Raw genomic sequence first — 21,958 nt, forward strand, 5'->3', positions numbered from 1 at the left:
AGTAATTGTCAGTCTAGTTTGGGGCCTACTGTAAATTGATTTGTTGGTTGGTTTTTGTTCCACAGTGATTTTGCACACAAAGTACTTAATGCTGTTTCTCAGTTGACTGGACTAGAGAGATAAACACTGAGTCATGACGTGTGGTCACATTTAGTGTCTGGACCGAAAATGAATACCATCCCAGATCATGAAACGCCATGATGTTATTACTCTTTACGTCACTAATAACCCCCGCTACACCAGCTGTCCGTCTGCTTCTGTTATACAGGCTGGACTCGGGTTGTAATTACTGAATGTAGATCCCACGTGTTTGAACAGTTACAGAGGGAAAATGTAGTTTACAGCTTTTGTACCATATGAATTAAAGGGTAAGGCTGATGTTTTTCTTATCGTCAACAATGTGTTAGGAACGTGCCACCCAGTGAAACAGTGACTTATGTTTAACAATGGAATGGAACAAAGGAATAAGATAACAGGATTTGATACACACATAACACCATCAAACCCTGGATCCTCTTGTATTCCTCCCTGCCGGCAACAGCCGCAGCCATATTGTTTTCAGGTTGTCCGTCCGTCCCATTCTTGTGATTGTGATATCTCTAAGACTTTGATGGAACTTCTCCAAATTTGGCACAAACATTCACAAGGATGAACAGATTAGATTATGGGGTCATAGTATGCCTCAGTGACAGGGAGAGGCATACAACCGCAAGGTAATAATTCTAGTTTTACATGTACCGCTTCACATACTTCAAGTTCTACATCAAACACCTTCACAAGAAAAACAAGGTCAAAAAAAGCTGTTTTTATTTGGGTCAGTCAGAATGAGTTGATACAAGCACTTGACTGTTCAGAGTTGAGAGGTGGTGGTCACCTCAGGGTCTTCTCCATGCTGCCGGACACCCACCACCACCACACAGTCTCTCAGCTCCTGTTCATTAGCATTACAGGCCCGCCCAGCTGTGAGCGTTAACAATAATTAACAAGACAAGATCACATGACAAGAGGTCCCACTTGATCATTAACATGTGAATTAGTAGACGTTACCACATGCAGACTTAAGTGCTGTTTTCAACAAACAAATCCCATCCATGGATGAGGTGGAGTCATTATTGAAGGATAATGTATATAAAAAAAACCTGGGGAAGGGCGGCACTTACACATGGGTCTGTCACAACATGATTGAGACAGCATGAGCCGTCCTCCATCAGTATTTTACATGTGGGTTAAAAAGAAACGTTTTCATGTTCCAACTCATTGTCTCTAAATTTCTGTTAATAAACAAAACCTGCTGGAAATTAACTGGAAACTAAAGGTTGTTTTTTTTTATCACATGATTGCAGGTTGTTAAGGAAAAACCCTCTGAGTAAACAAGTGCATACAAAAAAATTAAGTGCCACCTGTCATCCCCCTCCCCCCCGAGATCAAGCAATGCTGATTTTTTTTTATGTTTTATTATCACAACTATGTTCAGCTAAGTTCTCTTGAGGCTTTAAAAAAATCTCTTCTGGTCAATCGCGTACATCTTTCCCGCCGGAAGCTTCCGGAAAAATAAACTGTTGCCTCTGCTCATGTTGCCCTGGAACAAAGAGAGGAAAGGAGAGGTCAGTGGTGATGTCACAATTTACAGGTGACCAACAGGTCTTTGGTTGTTATGACATGAAAAGATCAGTGGGCCTGTTCGTACCACATCAGAGTATTGTGGATATAACTAAATTATAAGGATAATGTGACCTGTAATAAAGACCGGCTTTAAAGCTCCATACAGTCTAAAGGTATATATCCATATATTCAGAAACTGAGACTTAAAACCATCCGTCAGGACTTCTGGAACTTAGTGATGTCACAACAAAGCAGTCACCACTCAGTCACATCCCAAGTATCGCCCATCTGGACCCACCGCCTAACCTTGCAGGATTTGGTTTCTCTGAGAGCTGCTATATTTTTATTGGATCACTCAGAAAACAGTCAGCCAATCAGAAGAGAGGTTCAGAACCTCCTCTCTTCTGATTGGCTCACTGACCTTGTTACTAGAGATGCACCAAGAAGCCTGAGAGTGATGTAAAAATCTTATGGATCAAGACTTCAAATAAAACACAGGAGAAGAGGGAAATATGGAGCTTTCAGTTAGAACTGAACAGTAAAGACAGTGGACTGGAGAGTGAAGCTTCCAACCATTTGTACCTAGGCAACAGTTTGAGTTCTGTGCATCAATTCAGATTAACTTAATCTTGGAGGAGCAGTGGCTGCATCCACACTGATAAGTTTTCATTTTAAAACAAAAACATCTCCGTCCATACCAACACATCACATGACCATTCACATACACTGGGCATGTGGGGATCAGTGTAGATACGAAGCAGATAGTGTACTCTGCACTTGGTTACAGTAAATCCTCTGAGGGAGGAACAGCAAAGACAGCTGTAGTATTCAAATACAGAATATAACTGAACAGCTGCTAGCACAGACAGCAAGGTCAGTAACACTGTAATTCATTATCATGTTGTATTCACCACTGGTAGTCGAGGCTGATGAGAGCCAATCAGGAGAGAACGTGGGTGTCTATGTCATCGTTTACAAATGTCTCAGTTTCCGTCCGTCCAGATACAACAACCCCAGAGTTTTCAAAATAAAACTCCAGTTTTATTTTCAGAAACTCGGCTGGACCGAGTTTAACTCTCTAACTCATCAGTGTCTGTCACTTACCTCTCTGCTTAGATGCCTCCAGCAGTCCACCCAGGTGGGATATACTGATGCATAAGGTGGCAGGCCTCCAGCGAGCCTACAGGACAGTGGAAACATGAGTCTATCTGATCCATCACTTGTGAGGATTTACAACAGGAACTAACTGGTCAACTCACCCGCAGTTATTGACAGCCATGAGGTTTGACACCAAAACAAAAGGGTATGTGAGCATACTGGCAAAGAACTGGAAGACAGAGCAGAGGCGGATCGTGGTCAGACAACAGTTTGCAAACACAGGGACTGAGGTATGCGTGTGTGTGTCGGACTCACCCCCGTCACAGCCTGAGAGCAGTTCTTGATTTCTCCAGTGTGACTCATCTGTGCAGAGGAACAGAGTGAGGGTTAGTTCTGGACTGAACACGCAGCATGGAGGGTCAGTGCTTAGGGTAAAGACACATGTCCATGTCAACTTGTTGGTGACTGGGCTGGACTGGACCAGGACTGGAGTGGAGAAATCAGGACTGAGTAAAGATCAACTTCCTGCGGCTGCTCAGAGAAGTTTAGCTTTTGAATTGATTTGATGAAGAATCTTCATTAATATTTCAAAAACTGTAAAAAGGTAGAGAACTGAAACTTGGTGAACAGCTTCTCCCTTCTATAACGCTTCACCTACTCAAACATGGTAGTGGGCAGCGCCACCATGTGGTGAGAAATGAGCTAACAAATATGCAAAATGTTTTGTCTGATATCTCAGCAACCATGAGCTGTAAAAGAAAGATTCTGGTGTCCATGGATTCAGTGGATGATGTTGAAGAGACATTTTGGATTTTTTTGCTAGACATACTTTTGACTCCCCATCCCACACCCTTCATCCAAGCGTCACCAAACTTGGTCCATGCCATGTTTGGATGACCCAGAACACGTTCCACATGTTTGATTTGAGATATCATGTATTGTTTTTCTGTGATTGGCCGACAAACCTTTGCGGGTGTGGTCATAACAATTCAACCTGCTGTAACTCTTGAATGCTTCACTTCATGCAACAAATTTGGTTCAAGTTTACAGACTGAGAACACAAAACACTGCCGAGTTTCATGCAGTTTCACTACTAGAGGGTGTTACAGTGAAAAAACAAAAGATGCTTCCACTTTTGAAATGTCAAGCATGATCAGGCCGTATTAGCTGGTAAACAGCTTGTTGATATCCCTTATAATTAACAAGTTATTCATTTTCTAAAGAAGTGCATAAAATACTTAATATTTGAAAAGCTGTAAAGGCTAGAGAATTGAAACCTGGCAGACAGCTGGCAACTGGTGAAATGCTTCACATAGTCAGAAATTGTTGCAGTTGCACCACTGTGTGGAAAGTTATTGATGCTTCAGCTGCAAGCAAGTTGCAGGAGCAGAAATAACTTTGTGCAATCACCCTGCATTTTCTTGAGGAAAGGACAATCTAGTCTGTTGGTGCTTCAACATAATGTCCAGTTTAGCTATACAGACTCATGCTGACGATGAAGAGCACCACAACAACTACAGTGCTAACATCAGAGACAGACTGGGATCAGGGTCAACAAAACTTGGTCTGGACATCTGAGTCCTTTAATCCTGAGCACCTGCTGAGTCTGACTCCATCTGTATTCAGACTTATTAGACTACTTCATTTGACACACCTTGTTAGCCACTTTCTCCAAACAACAAAGTTCATGACTAAATCATTGCGTCTATAAATTTTAATTTTTAATCTGACATGAATAAAAGTTCAACTGGAGAATGAGACAACCAACTAGAGAAGATGTATCACTCTGTTGGATTTATCAGAACTACAGAAACAACTGCTCTAAATCAGTCTCGATTTGCGTGCTTCCATTAGTGCACCGATATGTAGTACACTGTGCACACTATACACTCAGTGGTGTAGTGTGTGCATTTCAACAGGGTAGTGTTGTCGCAAATCAGACACTGCGGTGATGATCGCAATATTTGACCGCGATTGTCACCCACCAAAATTTCCACCGGCTTCTTTGCTCATGTGACTTTTTCTTTCCTGTGTAGAAATGATGCCGCCATCAGCAGCGACAACGTGTCCTCCCTTCCTCTGCCACAGTCTTCACAAGTTTGAAAATATGTTGGTGGTCCCTCCACTTTTAGTTGTTCTAACCCAAATCATGCTTCTAATTTAAACACATGAGGAGGAATGTGAGACTTGGATATCTCAGTTTTTGACTTTGATTCTGAACTCACATGTTTCTCAATCTTAATCTCACCAATTGTACGAGATATAAACTTCAAAATATGACATAAAAACATCAGGCTGCAACTGAAATAATAAAAAGGATGAAAACTGTTAAATTCAACATGAACTAAAACTGTGAAAAACAGAGGAGACACTTGACAGGTAGATCTGGTTGTTTTGTTCTTTCGGGTGAAGATGTAGTTGCTAACTCACCTCTGTCTCTGCCACACTGTCCCTGTCACCCCTCTCCTCCTCACTGAGCCCTGTGACTAAAAACTGATTCTCCATAGATTTTTTAAAAAAGCTGAGTGTCCTAAACATTTCTCTTCTTCCAGGACAGAGAAAAGTGTGCACACTGGATAGGTGCCATGATTTGAACGAACATGATTGTCTTGTTAAGTTAAGATCCACACATACAGGTAGGCTACAGGTGTACCACATGAAAGTTCATGTAAACATTTTACATTTCTCTTCACTCACTTGTGCCTGAACTGCAGGTATGTACGTACTATAAAGGACAGTTACTCGGTTTTGTAATTTGGATCAATGAGTCAAATACAGAGAATGAATCTGTGAAGAATTGCATCATGACATCATCTTGTGGAACTCGCGTGTCACTTCTGCTCCTTCCTGTTCCCTACACAACCTGAAGGTAAGCGCTGCCTCACAGGCTGCTCTTAGCGCAATGAAGTCCTAACCCTAACTCTGAACTGAGCTGAGTGATGTATAAGAAGGGGCATACCGAGTCATCAATGGCGTACGTATTGATGAGGTGCGCCAGCAGGTTACAAATCCACAGGGACAGAACGTCACCGAGCAGACGAGGAATCAAACCACTGAGGAAAATAAAAGAAAACATTATTATTTCTAAACTAAACATCCTGGTTCACTGGATTTAAGATCACACCACCAAGGTTATAATCCAGTTTCCCCATTCTCAGGCCTTCTATCTAAGGTGTGCATATAATGGGACCATCTTATATAAACGGTACAGCAACATTCATTAATAACCACCCTGTGTGTGCTCCCGACTTTGTACCACAGAAAGAAAGACTAATGTAATCCACCCAAACAGCCCAGGTGACTTTTACTCTTTATATCCTCAGGTTGTCAGTACAGTGCATATGTGAATGGATAGCAGAGTGTGTGACACTGAGCCTGTATTAAAAGCTCTCACTGTGATAAGCCAATGATAGAAACTTGTATGTTGTCACCATACAACATCTTATACTTGTTTTCTATCTCAGTCTGATTGTGCACTAACAGATCACATCATTGGCAAAAACTGGGAAATCCAAATAGATAGCTAGTTAACAATAGGGAGAATTAAAAGGAAAGAGACAAAAAGAAAAACTAGGCTCCCTGTTTCAGTTCAATCCTAATGTTTGATCGTTGTCATTAAAATACAGCGTGCTCCGAGACATGAAACATGAAATACAATGTAACCATGGAGTCAGCGAGTTATGCTGTAGCTACAACAAGTCCTGTTTTTAGCCCATAAACTGTCTCATTAACAGCAGTGATGAGCTGTGATCAGCTGATGTTTGCTGATGTTCAGACAACTATCACTGGATCACTGTGATACTGAAGGAAATGAAGAATTCTGAATGAAGGTCTGCAGCTAGAAGGAGCAGCTTTTTTCTATGATTTCTAGATTTTTTTTGTAACTATTTTTTTTTTTAATTTTCTGGCAATAAATATTGACTGATATGCGAAACATTATACTTACAGGAAGAGTCTGTCAATGACATAAGTAACAGGTTATATCTTATTTTGTGTGACAAAAGAACAATCAACTTCTCTTCCAAAAGTTCCCATTATTTCTTCAGCAATCTCTTAACAATATGAGCAAATCAAAGGGTAGGCCAACAAAATGTGACAATGGTCAGCCATTTTTTTACTGCACTGACACCACAGTTATCTGAAGTTGACCATCAAAACAAAACACCAAAGCCCTGGTAGATGAAAGAGACAGGGATAGTCACACTTACGCAAAGAAGCCCAGTATGCCTTCTTCTCTGTAGACTGTGACGATGGAGTCAAACACCCCACTGAGAACAGAAGATTTGCATTTAAGTTATTAACAGTCTTCAAGGCTCCTCTCACTGAGGCTCATGTGTAAAATGTTGAAACTTTACCTGTATTTTGTTTCTCTGCCAATAAACTGGACCATACAACGCAAAGTAATCACTGAAAAACAAGTCCAGGAAACATACATGACATGAGCCTCGTGTCTCCCCACACATCAGATGTAACTTCAGTGAGTCAAAACTGAAACCACCTCAAACAGCCTCTGCAGGTATCACATGATTAATGTTGTATTGAGTCAGTTAAAGAGTCACGGCGTACCATGAAAGGGATGTGTGACGATCGTGGCGCAGGAACGAGCTATCATCTCTTTGGTTGTCTGTGGAGGTGGGAAGAGACAGAAAACTATCAGCTGATTTATTCAACACTGTAACAGGTACATACCCTGATACAATTAGTAATATCTAAAGGTGGAGAAATCACAAATATTTAATTGGACCCAACCATTACAGTGTATTCTACACATATCCCCAAAATCCTTATAAGAAACTAACAAAATATTTACAATAGCAGTGTTTATAATAGCTTTTCATGTTTGTGCAACAACACATTTTTCATTTACATCTAACAAATTTAAAGAGCGAATGTATAAAATATTGAAAAGATAATCCAGCGACTTTCCCTTGATGTAAAAGTAAAGAAACATTTACGCAGCCTTTTGTTGATGTGAAAACTTGTGTTTTTAGATACTAAGATTAAAAGATGCCTTGTGGAGTTACCTTGTAAACCAACCAAAGTTCTGTTTACATTCAGAGTATCTCACCAAACCACACTGGTTGAATCCTGCAGTTTTGACATTGTCTTTGTTGGATCATGTGTAAATGTGTATTTTGTGTCCCAAGTTTCAGACTTTTGGACACATACAAAAACATTCAAATATATAAACACCATATATACACATACAGAGCATTCAGAGGATATGAGACTCCTTCATCTTTTTCCACATTTTGTTATATTTCAGCCTCATGCTAAAAAAAAAAAAAAAAAAAAAAAAATTATAAATTCTTCTCTCATCAGTCTTCACTCAATCTCCCATCATGACAAAGCCAAAACTGAATTCTCCAGATGCTGGATTGTGCTGAACTTTCAGCCCAGTCTGAGATCCTGACCTCTGGAAGAGGTTTTCATTAAGGATCTCTCTGTACTTTCCCTCAGTCCTGACCAGTCTCCCTATACCTCCCACAGCCTGACACTGCCTCCACCAGGCTTCACCATTGGCATGGTGTTGTCCCTCATCTGGACACTCTGTAGCTCTCCACTGATCTGGGCTTTATGGCAGTGATGGTTGTCCTTCTGGAAGTTTCCTCCTCTCTTCCCCCTGATGTCTCAGTCAGTGCAGGTCCAGCTCTAGAAGATTCCTGGTTGTTCGAGACTTCATGTCAGAATGATGGAGACCACTGTTCTTCTCAGGAACTTTCAGTGCAGCAGAAATCCTGTCTCTGAGCTCTGCAGCAGCTCCTTCCTCCTCATGGTTTCTGCTCTGATCTGCATTGTCAGCTGAGAGACCTCATGTCATAGCCAAATGTCAGAATACTGAATACATTTTCCCTTTGTCCTTATGGGGTATTGAGGTTAGATTGATGATGGAATTTTAGCATAAGGCTGCAACATAACCAAATGAATGAAGGGGTCTGAAGACATTCTCAATGCTCTGTAAATATACTGATGTAATGAGAAACCACATCATGATAAGAAGTGAAAGGTGTGGGAGGACTTTGCTGTAGCCGATAGTTAACACAGAGGATGTCTTGAGGATGTCTTTAAATATGTAAATAATAATGTGATGACTTTGCTCTTGTTTGGTGTGTTCTTTCTGACAGTATCTCATTACTGTACAAGTGTGTTACCTCGTTAACAACGTGCTGTAGGGAGCCCTCCACAGCCTTCTGCTGGCCACCCAGTACCTGGACCAGAGACAAACCTCAGCATCATTTATCTTTAATATATTGTCCCAGATTATTGACACAGACAGTCTCTGAACTTTAGATGTCATGTTTCAGATGGTGTTCATATCTGTCAAACAATAAGAACAGTGCTATCAGTGTCTGACTGTATTTAGTACTGTAAACAGCATTTTCTGTTTCACCAAATGTTTCAAACTTCAACATATTTGACAACACATGAAATCAGTAGAATGTGTGATTTTTTTTTTTTTTTTGTAGCATCAACATTTTTATGCTTCTGCGCCAGCAACAGCCAGGGCCGGAGGCATATTGTTTTCTGGTTGTCCGTACGTGCGTATGTGTGTAGGTAAGGACATCCGTCCATCCCATTCTCGTGGACACAATATCTCAGTAACACCTTGAGGGAACGTCTTTAAATTTGGCACAAATGTTCACTTGGACTCTAGGATGAACTGATTAGATTTCAAAGGTCAGGGGCATTGTGTCCTCACAAAATAGTTTTGTCCTTGTGAATGCAATATTTCTAACACTTTGACAGAACTTCTTCAATTTTGGTACAAACGTTCACTTGGACCTTTTTTTTTTTTTTTTAAAACAGATTTTTCATGTGACACGATAACACATAGTACGTTGTTCTTTGTAATTTATGTTGCGAGACAATATTGAAAGAAGATTTGGATGGAAAGGAGACTGAAAACACATATTAAGTGAACAACATGTTTGACAAAGTAGTAACATTCAGAGCTGTAACCTCCATCCTGATAATGTCGACTCAGGTGCAGGAACAAGAACCACAGACCAGGAACCAAAACTGACATTTGGTTCAAGTTAAAACATAGGAAAAGTCCTCGATGGTTCCAGACGTCATGGAAAAGTATCTGGATTTCAAAAGGGCCACTGGACAAGAACAGCAGACAAGTCTACCAGTCTCTGGGTTTTTAAAGCACTCTCCGACTTCCTCTGCAGGTTTGGCCACTGGCAGCAAAGAAACATCTCCAGAATGAAAACACACTGAATGACTGTTGCAAGAAGTGGCACTGTTAGCATATTTTGGTGCTTGTGTCAGACTTCACCTCTTATACACTACTGGTCGAATGTTTTAGAACACCTCCGTTTCTTCAGTTGGTACTGAAACTAAATGTCTGACTCCTTCCACAGCTGAGCTCTGACCTTCTCTCTACAATAGAAATCAAACATTGTTCAGAAAGTTGGTCTAAGTCTGTTGCAGAATTTCCCACTAATGTGTCACTTCTGTCCAGTTCATCCAAGACCAGCTCCACGAGGTCCTGGTCTTGTGTCTCATTATGTTGCTGTAGGATGAAGCCCTGACCCACCAGTCTGTCTTACTCCCTACACTCTGACAGCAGTATACAGTCCTACTTCCTACACTACAGTGTTGCCCTGATGAGGATCCGAGGGTGTAGTGACACAGTTGGTTTGTCAGTCATGATCTACTTCTATGAACTGTTTTCTTCGTTTATCACTGACCTTTGTACCATTTACTGTTTTTCCACTGGACATGAATTCTGATTAAATTTCAATAAAAACTTTTGACAGGTCGTTTATGTATCTGTGCAAGACGTAGCCACAAAAAATCCTCTAAATCCTCTACTGTATGTTTTACCTTTAATATCCACTAGGAGGTGGATGTCAATTCCTTCCTACAGCAAACTTTATTTGTGTGATTTCTCAGTGTCTTTGTCAGTAGTTTAGATCAGGAAAAACAAGTTAATCTGATCTCATGTTCAAGGCTAGTTTGTTTTTTAGGTAGTCTTCAGCAGTCTGTGAAAAATTAAGTTGCCACTATGGTTCTTCAAACCTGTTGAACAGCTTCATAAACTCCTTTGCTTTTAGATCTGTAGTCTGTATCCTGCTCTTTATTTATCCCATACTGCATTTACATACAGTAAGGCTGAACATGCACTCGACCCCCTACAGTTCACCTACAAGGAACATATTGGAGTGGATGATGCCGTCCTTTACATGCTCCACCGGCCCATTCTTAGTTGGATGAGCCAGGTAGTTACATGAGGATTATGTTCTTTGATTTTTCAAGTGCATTTAACACCATCCAACCCCCCATTCTTAAAGACCAGCTGGAAGGGATGGGGGTGGATCCCTGTTTCACGTCCTGGATTGTGGATTACCTGACAAGACGACCACAGTACGTCAGGCTGGGTAACTGTGTCTCAGGGACAGTGATGAGCAGCACTGGGGCTCCACAGGGGACTGTTCTGGCTTTGTTCCTGTTCACCCTGTATATGGGCGACTTGAAATACAACTCTGAGTCCTGCCACATCCAGAAATACTTGGATGACACAGCTATTGTGGTGTGTATCAGGAACGGGCAGGAAGAGGAGTACAGGGATCTGACGATGGCCTTCAGTGAATGGAGCGACAAGAACTGCCTCCTTTTGAACTCCTCCAAGACCAAGGAGGTGGTCATGGACTTTCAGAGGTCTAGACCCACCCTTCAGCCAGTCAACATTTGAGGGAAGGACATTGAGGTGGTGCACACTTATAAATACCTAGGTGTGCACCTGGACAGTAAACTGGACTGGTCCCTGAACATGGATGCCAACTACCTGAAGGAGCAGAGCCAGCTTTTTCCGCAGGAGGCTCAGGTCCTTTGACGTCTGCAGTGAAATGCTGCACATGTTTTATCAGTCAGTGGTGGCCAGTGTACTCTTTTATGCTGCAGTCTGCTGGGGCAGCAGCATGTCTGACATGAACACAAAGAGACTGGGCAAGCTGGTAAAAAAAAGCTGGGTCTGTGCTTGGCAGGAGTCTGGACTCACTCAGGACTGTTGTGGAGAAACGCATGCAATGTAAGATGGAGGCCATCTTGGACATTACCAACCATCCTCTCCACAACATTCCGGCAGGACAGAGAAGCAGCTACAGCTGCAGCAAACGTCTCATTTCACTGCGCTGCAGAACAGAGAGGTTCAGGAGATCCTTTGTTCCCACTGCCATCAGGCTATACAACACCTCAGCTAAAGACAGTGGATCATGAACTGGACTAATTTTACTTGTTTATTATTAACTATTACTACTACTACTAATTAGCTCCTATCTAGTAATTCCAACCTCTTTAATTATAGGCCTGCTATGCAAAACATAGAGAGCACATATTATAATCCCTCATACTTATTGTTCTTATTTTTAATCAATATTTGGTAGAAATTTCGGCACGTAAATTTTCCTGCATCATTGAGAAAACCCAGACTTTATATAAAAACGTGCGGCTTGATTGGGAATGATGTACTACGACTTTTGTTCACGATTTGAGAAACCATGGAAATGTAAATGGCTAAAAACAGCGAAAAATTTCCTATTCAAACTTTAAAAAAAAGAAAGTCTTGAGACTCTCTTGAATTAGTTGAATTGGTATTTTGATAGCTATGACAGTTCACAAAAACAGTTTCAGATTTTATAATGGGTGTGTATGTACAGAATTGTTGAGAGCTAGAGTGGATGACAATTTATATATACAGATAGAGAAATTTGTCCTCTATCACCCAGTTTTGGTCTCATTGTGATATCTTTTACAGTTTTAAAAGAAATCCCCTGTAAGTGCAGAGAGGGCTGTCCAAAGCCGCCGTAGATGTCCAAAGCTCTCATGTTAAACTGAGCTCTTAAGTTCTTACAAAAAACAGAGTTGAGGGAGCTTTTTAAACTGCGATAAAATCTCTACCGTAAACGGTAGGTACACATATATCATTGTCTTCAGTGAAGTCTTGGGATGCCAGTAGTAAAGACATTTCTCCAATAGGACTTGTAGTTTCCCTCAGTGATCCAATTTTGAACACAAGTTTCATCTTTAAAGCCCTTGCCTGCCTAGGGAGACAAAGGGGATTGCGTGTGTGTGTGTGTGTGTGTTTCACTTCTCCCCCTGGTGGCCACAGTCGCAAGAACAACCAGTGTCTCAGCAGGAGCCACTAGTGCAGTTTCTGGGTAGAAATGGACAAAGCTGATTCTGATTGGTTAATTAGACTCATTAACTCTCAGCCTTTTTACTCTACGCTATAACAGTAATAAGGTAAATCAACACTGTATGCGCTAGGGTTGTCACGATACTAGAATTTCAAACTCGATACCGACACCCAGGAAAATACCTGACACTATTTTCGATACCATGGGGAGAAAAAAATTAAGATGCTTAAATTTTTTTAAAATAAAGATTAGAACAATACAAACAATAACATCAATGACAACACTACTTTTAGGTTGTCTGCCGGCCAGGTAAAATAATAATGCTAAATAATTCCAAATGGCACTTTTGTTTTTTTCATTTTCAACTAAAACAGGTTGCGAAGGTCCTTCAGCAGCAGCACTTGCCATGATAATTTAGTTTTATGCTGGCAACACCATCTGAGTGTTGTGAACGTCAACTAGCGTTCATGTGTTCAGCTGCAAGTGAGGGGAGGGGCTGTGTGCATGCCTGTCTGCTGTGTTGTTTATGAAGCTGTGTGTCATCTGGAGGATGCAAAGACGGCACTGTTGGTATAGATACTGTTGCAAATAAGTATCGAATCCGATACTAATTTTTAGTATCGATTAGTATCTGAGTATTGATTTTTTGACAACCCTAGTATGTGCATGTGTGGTAGTGTGGTTCTATGTGTTGGTGCGTACATGTCTTTCTATGGTTGTGAGGACAAGTTTAGGTTCGAAACCATCATTGTGAGGTCACTTTGGTCAGTCCTGACAGCTTCAAACTGCTTTTTGAGGGACACCTGCAGTGACTGAGGTCAGAGTTAGGATAAGTCTCCACAACATGAATGAAACTCAAAGTAACATCCTCTGTAGAGATTGAAACATGAGTTCTGGATATGCACCAAGCAGCAGGCACATTAAAAATTTCTCCAGGAATTTAATAGTTGCATTTTATCATCTTGTGTTTATGCATGAACTGTATGTACATTGATGTGAAGCACTTTGAGCTGCACTGTTTGTATATCATCATCATATTATTGACACACTATTAGTACGTCAACACTGCGAATGTCCTCCAGGAGAGACTGTCTAAATATGGAGATGACTCGTCACATTTTCAAACGATGCAAAGCCGTCCAACTCCGAGCCTCCCCGGGTGTCAACAGTCACTAACATATGTACATATAAAGAATAATATTGAAACTCTTACCTGAGCTGTGCCTTGTTCCTGACATTTCTGTAAGAAAACAGCAGTGAACATATGAAAACTGTCAATGTGAAAAACGTCAAAAAAAAGAAAAAGAAAAAAAGTAAAAGTTAGATTCAAGTAATATAAACCATTTACACGACCAGACATTAAATGTGTATCCTGAATGATTACACATCTATTACCCACATGTAGCTCCAGATGTGAAGGCACCAAGACAAGACTGTACCCAGCATTTTGTAAAGACATAAGTTAGTTAGTTTGTTTATTGTCCTCAAGGGGAAATTCATTTTCACAGTCCTGTACACAGAAACGCCAACACATGCACATTACAACAGTAAACTTACCACATCATGTCTTAAACATCAAACAACACACAAGTCGACTGTAATCAAATGGTACACATTACAGTTATGTTGTCATGTTGTGTATACTGTATGTAGTGCTGCTTCTTGCACAAACTTTTCATTAACAGTGATAAATCATTGCAGCCATATCTTTGTGGCCATTGATGATCTCAATATTAGAGCTGAAACCATCAATTAATTAATCAATTAGTCTATCACTGAAAAATAATGAGCAAATTATATATATATATATATATTATAGTATATATATATATAATATAACATACACAGACCCTTTCCAAAAAATTAGAATTTCATGGAAAAGTTCCTATAATCCATTCAAAAAGTTGAACTTTCATAGATTATAGATTCAGGGCCCACAATTTAAACGATTTCAAGTATTTATTCGTTCATTTTTACATAATTTGGGCTTCCAGCTCATAAAACCCATGAAAACAGGAATTCAAAAAATTAGAATACTGTGAAGAAATCACCATTTACTTCTCAGTTTTTGCAGAAAAAAAAAGAAAGAAATTAGGATCACATCAAATCAATCAAAATATTGGTACTTTCAAAATGATATGTCAATCTTCAATACTTGGTTGGGAATCCCTTTGCCTTAATCACTGCCTCGATGCGACGTGGCATTGAGGCAATCAGCCTGTGGCATTGCCTGGGAGTTATGGAAGCACAGATTTCCTTGATGCTTGCTGTCAGCTCTTCTTTGTTGTTGGGTCTGGTGCCCCTCATTTTCCTCTTGAGAATACCCATAGATTCTCAATGGGGTTTAGGTCCGGCAAGTTGGCTGGCCAGTCAAGCACTGTGATGGCATGGGCATCAAACCAGGTTTTTGCGCGTATGGGCAGGGGCCAGGTCCTGCTGGAAGATGAAATCTGCATCTCCATACAGATCCTCAGCAGAAGGAATCATGAAGTCCTCTAAAACATTCTGGTAGACTGTTGCGGTGACCTTGGATTTAAGAAAGCAGAGTTTACCAACACCTGCACCGGACATTGCACCCCAAATCATGACTGACTGTGGATATTTCACACTGGACCTCAAGCAGCTTGGGTTCTGTTCCTCACCACGTCTTCCTCCAAACCTTGGACCTTGATTCCCGAATGAAAAGCACACTTTACTTTCATCGGAAAAGAGGACCTTGGACCACTGGCCAACGGTCCAGTCCTTCTTCTCCTTGGCCCAGTTGAGACGCTTCCTACATTGGCTCAGGTTCAGAAGTGGCTTGACCTGAGGAACCCGACAGTTGTAGCCCATCTCCCGGACGCGTCTGAATGTGATGGTTTTTGAAGCTGTGACTCCCGCCTCATTCCACTCTGTCTGGATCTCTGCCAGATTCTTGAATCTTCTCTGTTTGATAATCCGCCTGAAGCCCACGGTCATCTCTTTGCCCTTCCACTAGACTTTCCATTGATATGCTTGGACACAGCACTCTGTGAACAGCCAGCCTGCTTAGCTATGAACTTTTGTGGCTTACCCTTCCTATGGAGGGTATCAATGATGGTCTTCTGGCCAGTTGTCATGTCTGCAGTCTTCCCCATATTGAACCGAACTGAGACAATTGAACCAAACTGAAGCAATTTAATGACACCTGGGGAAACCTGTGCAGGTGCTTTGAGTTTAGTGGATGATTAGAGTGTGACACTCAGTTTAAAACATTCATGCCCTGCAAAATATGGGCTGATTTCTTCACAGTATTCAAATTTTTTGAATTCCTGTTTTCGTGGGTTTTATGAGCTGGAAGCCCAAATTATGTAAAAATAAACAAATAAATACTTGAAATCGTTTAAATTGTGGGCCCTGAATCTATAATCTATGAAAGTTTAACTTTTTGAATGGAATTATGGAAATTACACAACTTTTCCATGATATTCTAATTTTTGGGAAAGGGTCTGTATATATATATTTATTTATAAAAAAAAAACTACAAATCACACAAGTTACTGGTGAAGTAACTGAAGAAGAGATGTCACCTTGAATTCTGGGAAATTATTAGGGATGCCGCGATACCGATCATCTATGAGTGAGCTCGACCAATACCAATCATCTTTGTCATGCATTGCAGATGGCGTAAAATCAGACTCAAACACTTTGTAAAAGTTCCACAGGGCCAACATGTTGTTTTGTTTTGGTGGCACAGTGATCAAAGTGGGAGGCGGGACTACACTACACAGCACTTCTCTCAGCCACAGACACCAGAGTATTAACCATAGGTGATCGCTTTTAAGATGATCGGTGACAAAACGCTTTAATTCCCATCTACCAATCACCTATTTTTCATGAAAATCGGCAGATTATGGACGGTGGCTGAACAAATGGGGCATCCCTACAATTTATACCAGGTACTTTCACAAGACATTTTATACTCCAAGTGATTAACGGAGAAAATAATGAGGTTGATCCTAAAGTGTGGGATTTTATTTCATGAAGGGAGTCAGCTGAGTGGGAGAGAAAACTCCAAACTGGTGTGTGAAGTAGCATTACACACAATATTTTCCTCTGGTCTGTCTGCATTGTATCGTAGACAAAGAGCTGATAGAGTTGTTTTATATTCATATACTCACACAACTCTATCAGCTCTTTGTCTACATACATACATATATAAATATATACACATATATTCATTCAGGAGATCATTTCTGTAAGGAAAAATAAACTGAAACAGGTCAGATATGACATGAATGCCACTTGCTGTAAAAATCAGCTGTTCCAGTGTTTACCCTGTGGCCACAAAGGTTTAGTCCATATTTCCTAACCCTGTCACCAGAATGGAGACAGAGGTGGAGTGGAGAACTGAACGCCATTTCATAGGGTCTTTAAGAGTTATTTACATTTTCAGGACTTATCACACACACAGATTTCCTGGGCTAAAGTGACCCTCACATGATCAGATATGACCTTTGGCACATAGCTGTGCTTGACTTGCACTTGCTATAGATCAGCAGTTATCTTCAGTCTAATGTTTTAATAAAAAAAACTTTAATTTTCCACTGGTATTTCCTGATATACATTTTTCCAGCATCTGTCCAGAGCACAACTGTGAAACAACAACAACTTAATTAAATCACACAATGTTCCAGGAAATGCTTTCAGTACAAAACGAATTCCTCCATCATTACAACGTACTTTCACCTGAGGAACAGGTATATGGTGTGATTACATCCATTTCTGGACAACATGATGTGGTCGGCCTACCTGCACAACTCTGCTGTGCACCACAGTGCCAATGGTGCCAGCACAGAGTCTGGGACCAAGTCCTTTGAAGAGACCCACTTTTCCATCAACTTTGATGATATGTTTTGCTGAAAGGAAATATACAGAAATATGAGTTATAAAAGGCAGTCTAAATACAGTGTGATATTTTACAATAGAAACATGTCATTTAAAAAAAAAGATGCATTTAAGACCTCACTCTGTTATGACACATTATTTAGACATAAAACTGATTCATGATCACTGTAAGGTTGTAAAGAGATGTACTCCACACAGCAGACTGGTGTATTAGTTAAAAATATCAAACTTTCATGCAGCCATAACCTAAATTAAATATAAAAAATGGACTGCAATCATCAGATAGAGCCCAGATGTTAACTCCTGAGAGGCCTAACTTAGCAGATGCTGGAACAGCTGTTTTACAAACATCAGACAATACTTCCTCATTTTCATAACCTTAAATTAAAAATGCCTCAGAGTTTCCTGGACCTTACCACTAATTTAACAGTCAGCGCAGTAAATCATATGTGCTTGCAAGTTACATTTCTAAGATCCCATTACCAACTGGTAAATACATTTTTCCTCCCTTCCAGGAGCCCACGGATTTCAGCTCATTTCAGTACGCAATTAGTCACAGAAATTGCTCAACATGCATCATACTGAAACACACGCTCACTCTGCTTCTGGTTAAGCTTATTGCAATTGTAGAGTTTAATAGTGTTAAATGGCAGCATGATGTGTGAATCCTTCCTGGTGGTCTGACGACTTTCAGCTGATACTTTATTGCATTCATAAGCAACAGGGAACACAAATCGTTATCTGACATGAGTATCATAAAAACATGTCATACATTTGCCAGTTGTACTGAATGGTCTTTGATAAGACAACAGCTCATAAGCCAACCATTCCTCTGTGTGTAACTCGGATGTGCATCATCATTGGATGATCAGGTACTAGCTCGTAAACAGAAATGTGACCATGATGATGAGGCGCTCCGACCAGAAGCAGATTATACTTTCTACAGAAAGACTGTTGTAGGATTTGAGTCTGAGCCAGAGGAAACAGAGGGGGAGCTAGAAGGTTGTGGTGAGGGATGGGTGCCAAAACCTGGTAAAATTTTAAAGAGAGGAGTATTGATAAGCACCAGCGTTATCGGCTCTGCTTTCGGTACTTGAGAAATTAAGAAAATTTTCCCTTCCCAACCCAGAGGAGATGGATCGATCCATCTCCATCCCTCCCACCAACTAGCTTGTAGTTCATCCATCGTTGTGTCATGTGTGTTCTGTATGCTGCAGCCTGGAGCCACACACAGTAAATTAAACACACATGGGTTAATGATGAAAAGTAAGCAATAGCCATCTGATTGTTATGGGCACGTTCTTTGTTCTTTTGTTAAGCAATGCTATGAGAAAATAAGCAATGTTAATTCTGTTCTGTTTTTTTTTCTTACAAAATTACAAAAAAGTACCAATAACAGTACCGTTAAAGTACCGGATCGATAAGTAATATCAATAAAAGTAGTAGTACCGTTGAATTCTTAATGATACCCATTCCTAGTTGTGGTTATCAGAACAACATCAGTCCTGCTAACTGATCCAATACAGACCTACACAGAGGGAATGTACATCTCCTCCATGGAAACTAGTCAGAGAGTAAAAGATTATTATTTACAAGTAAAATCATAATTTCCATGAGTTCTAAGTATGAGTTGGACATGTGCTCTGGCTGGCAAAGCACTGACCGCCACCGGAACATTTCACTTTTAAAAATATAAGCAATTCACAAAAATATTACAAAAGCTAAAATATGGCTGCATGCTTTTAGAATGACTGTCAATAGAAGAAGTTTTAAGTAGCTATTTAGCTTAAATATGCAAAATCTGTGATATGGTCCTTGAAAATACAACCAGTCAAAGCAGACAACCCACCACCACGTTTCCTCTCTACTGTCACCAAGTGAAGCTCACTGTGGCTTACGGCTGGTAGGTTGGTTTCACGTTATTCAACTGATAATAGTGGCTAACAGTAACATGCCAATAAACACAGCAATACAATGACAAAGTCAAAGCAGCAGCTGCTAGCAAGTAAACATGGATACAAACAATCCACAACTGAACAAGTTGTTTTATTGATTTGTTTGAACGTGTTATAAAAGGACAATCTCATGTTTTAAGGCCTCAAGGATACACACAATGCCTTTACATGAGAAACACTGAATGTATACATAACTTTGTCTAGAGGAAAACATGAGGGAAATTACAACTCAAGAGACTTGCCTGAACTTTTTTCATAACCATTTAACTACAAACAAATATTTACTTGTAGGAACCTCATATTCCCATTGACAAGCAGAAAAAAAACTGCTGCCACATTTCCACAAAACATAAGAATATATAGTCTTGTCTTCCTTATGGCTATGGTCCTGCACCATATTCATATTTTGATGATATAATAGAAATTTAAAGAGTTGGTGTCATGCTTGGTTTACATCTCATATCATTTCAACACAGCTTTTGACAGAACTGTTACATTGGAGTAAAATCGAAAGTAACACAAGTTTGAATATTCAACAATATTACCCATCTTTCTGCCTTCTGAGGCGCACTGTAATAGAAAACAAAAGTAGATTTCACACTTTCACTCCTGGAGAGTCACACTCACCATAAGCAAACAGTCCAGGCAGCTGGTAGACTTGTCGACCAAACAGGTTCCTGCCCAGGGTGGGAGGGAGCGGCTCATGTCCTACCTGACAACACACACCATCATGACAGCAGAGAGATAAGAAACATGGACTGTAACCGTCTCAGCAAACCGCGGCTCTCACACACTTCCTGGTTTCCCCCCAGTGTTTTGTCAGCTGAATTAATGTTGCACTGTTCCGCCAAAGTTTCTCTTGTTACTTTGTCTTTACAATACCTTTTAACAGTCGAGCTAAAACAAATTGGCTAAATGGTTAACGTTGACTTTAGCTAATGTTAGCTATTTTAATGGGCCAAAGGGCACCGGTAAACAAAGGGCACAGATCCCCGAGTGCAGTCCTCGTAACACAGACATCAATGATACAAATCTGTCATTTAAGACGCACAAAGACAGAAAATAAACACGAAATAAAAATTAACAACATGTTAGCGCGAAGAAACGTTAGCTTGTCCCTGACCTTTTGCTGTGAAACAGGTCAACAGAGCCATTGTCAGCGACCGTCCAGTCATGGATACTACAGACCACTGTCACTTCAGTGAAATATCTTCATATGAAGTAACGGAGGGTGAGAGGTTAGACAGCGGGACAGAGCAGCTCAGCTGACAGCTAACTAGCTCTTCTAAGACAGACTGTATCACAACCCAACGCGCCTCAGCTCGTTAAGCACTAAACTCTATTTATCAGTGAATGTGTCTCAGGACGGCAAAGTGTTGTTGTACATTCTGCGTACAGACACTTAAAGAAGCAGCGCTGTATTTCATTTAAGTATGAACTTTAAGAATTGGTTCACTAACCTCGCTTCCGCCCACTACAGAGTATTTTGGAAACAGAAGGTCATAGGGACAAGAGACGGGCCGGTAATGTAGTTGATATTATTATCCAACTTTAGCTGCTATTTGTGTTAAATGTATGCCGAAATTAAGTCCTGCATAGTAGTTCAGTAAAGATCTTCGGCTATGGTCTACATGGTACATCCGTTTACTGACAAGAGAGCCAACATTAAACTGATATATTTTCAATTAAGTTTGACACTTTCCTCTAAACGCTGCTAGCTAGCTGAGTTATACGGGATTTATATAGGCGAGCTAACAGTGACTAATGTAGCTCCAGATCTGGCATCATATTGCCAGCATTCGCACGAACATGTCCCGTCTTACCTGGATCAGGACTTTGATGTACATCAAAGGGTGAGAGAGGACAGTGAGCCCTGATCCCAGCAATACTTGGCCACACGTGTCCGCCATTTTTGGAGAGCCAGGGTAGACAGGAAGCTCTTCTCGTTCTTATTGCGTCTGAGGAGCAGACTGCGCCCATATTTGATCTGATGAGGACGGTACCGCCATCTAGTGTTTACACGCGGTACAGACGGTTTATAGGTGACCTCAAAGAATAACAAATACAAAATCACAACAATAACATAAAGCTATAATATTTTGGATCTGATATGACATCAAATTTGATTTCTAATTAGACTATGATCTTGCAAAATTGTGTATAAGGATGTATTAGTGTTACACTCCCCCCCCTGCTGGTTATGATCTGCAAATGATCCTTGTCTCATGATGTGGATGTGGTCTGGCCTGATTGTGAGGTAACCTATATATAAATACATATATATATATATAC

The 21,958-nt window shown here is 40.5% G+C and overlaps 1 protein-coding gene across 1 annotated transcript; it reads right to left on the reverse strand.

Moving 5' to 3' along the window:
• Positions 1–783: 783 nt before the first annotated feature.
• mtch2 (mitochondrial carrier 2) lies at positions 784–21,604 on the reverse strand. The gene is made up of 13 exons (XM_022740270.1): positions 21,490–21,604; positions 20,294–20,378; positions 17,616–17,722; positions 14,059–14,085; positions 8,853–8,909; positions 7,267–7,324; positions 7,056–7,107; positions 6,909–6,968; positions 5,660–5,753; positions 3,016–3,063; positions 2,862–2,929; positions 2,707–2,782; positions 784–1,579 (listed from the first exon to the last, which is right to left on the reverse strand). The coding sequence occupies exons 1-13, from the start codon at positions 21,574–21,576 to the stop codon at positions 1,493–1,495; spliced, it is 906 nt and encodes a 301-aa protein (XP_022595991.1). The 5' UTR covers positions 21,577–21,604; the 3' UTR covers positions 784–1,492.
• Positions 21,605–21,958: the final 354 nt, after the last annotated feature.

Source organism: Seriola dumerili, unplaced genomic scaffold, assembly GCF_002260705.1.
Source record: "Seriola dumerili isolate Sdu_G_001 unplaced genomic scaffold, Sdu_1.0 BDQW01000003.1, whole genome shotgun sequence".
NCBI lineage: Eukaryota > Metazoa > Chordata > Actinopteri > Carangiformes > Carangidae > Seriola > Seriola dumerili.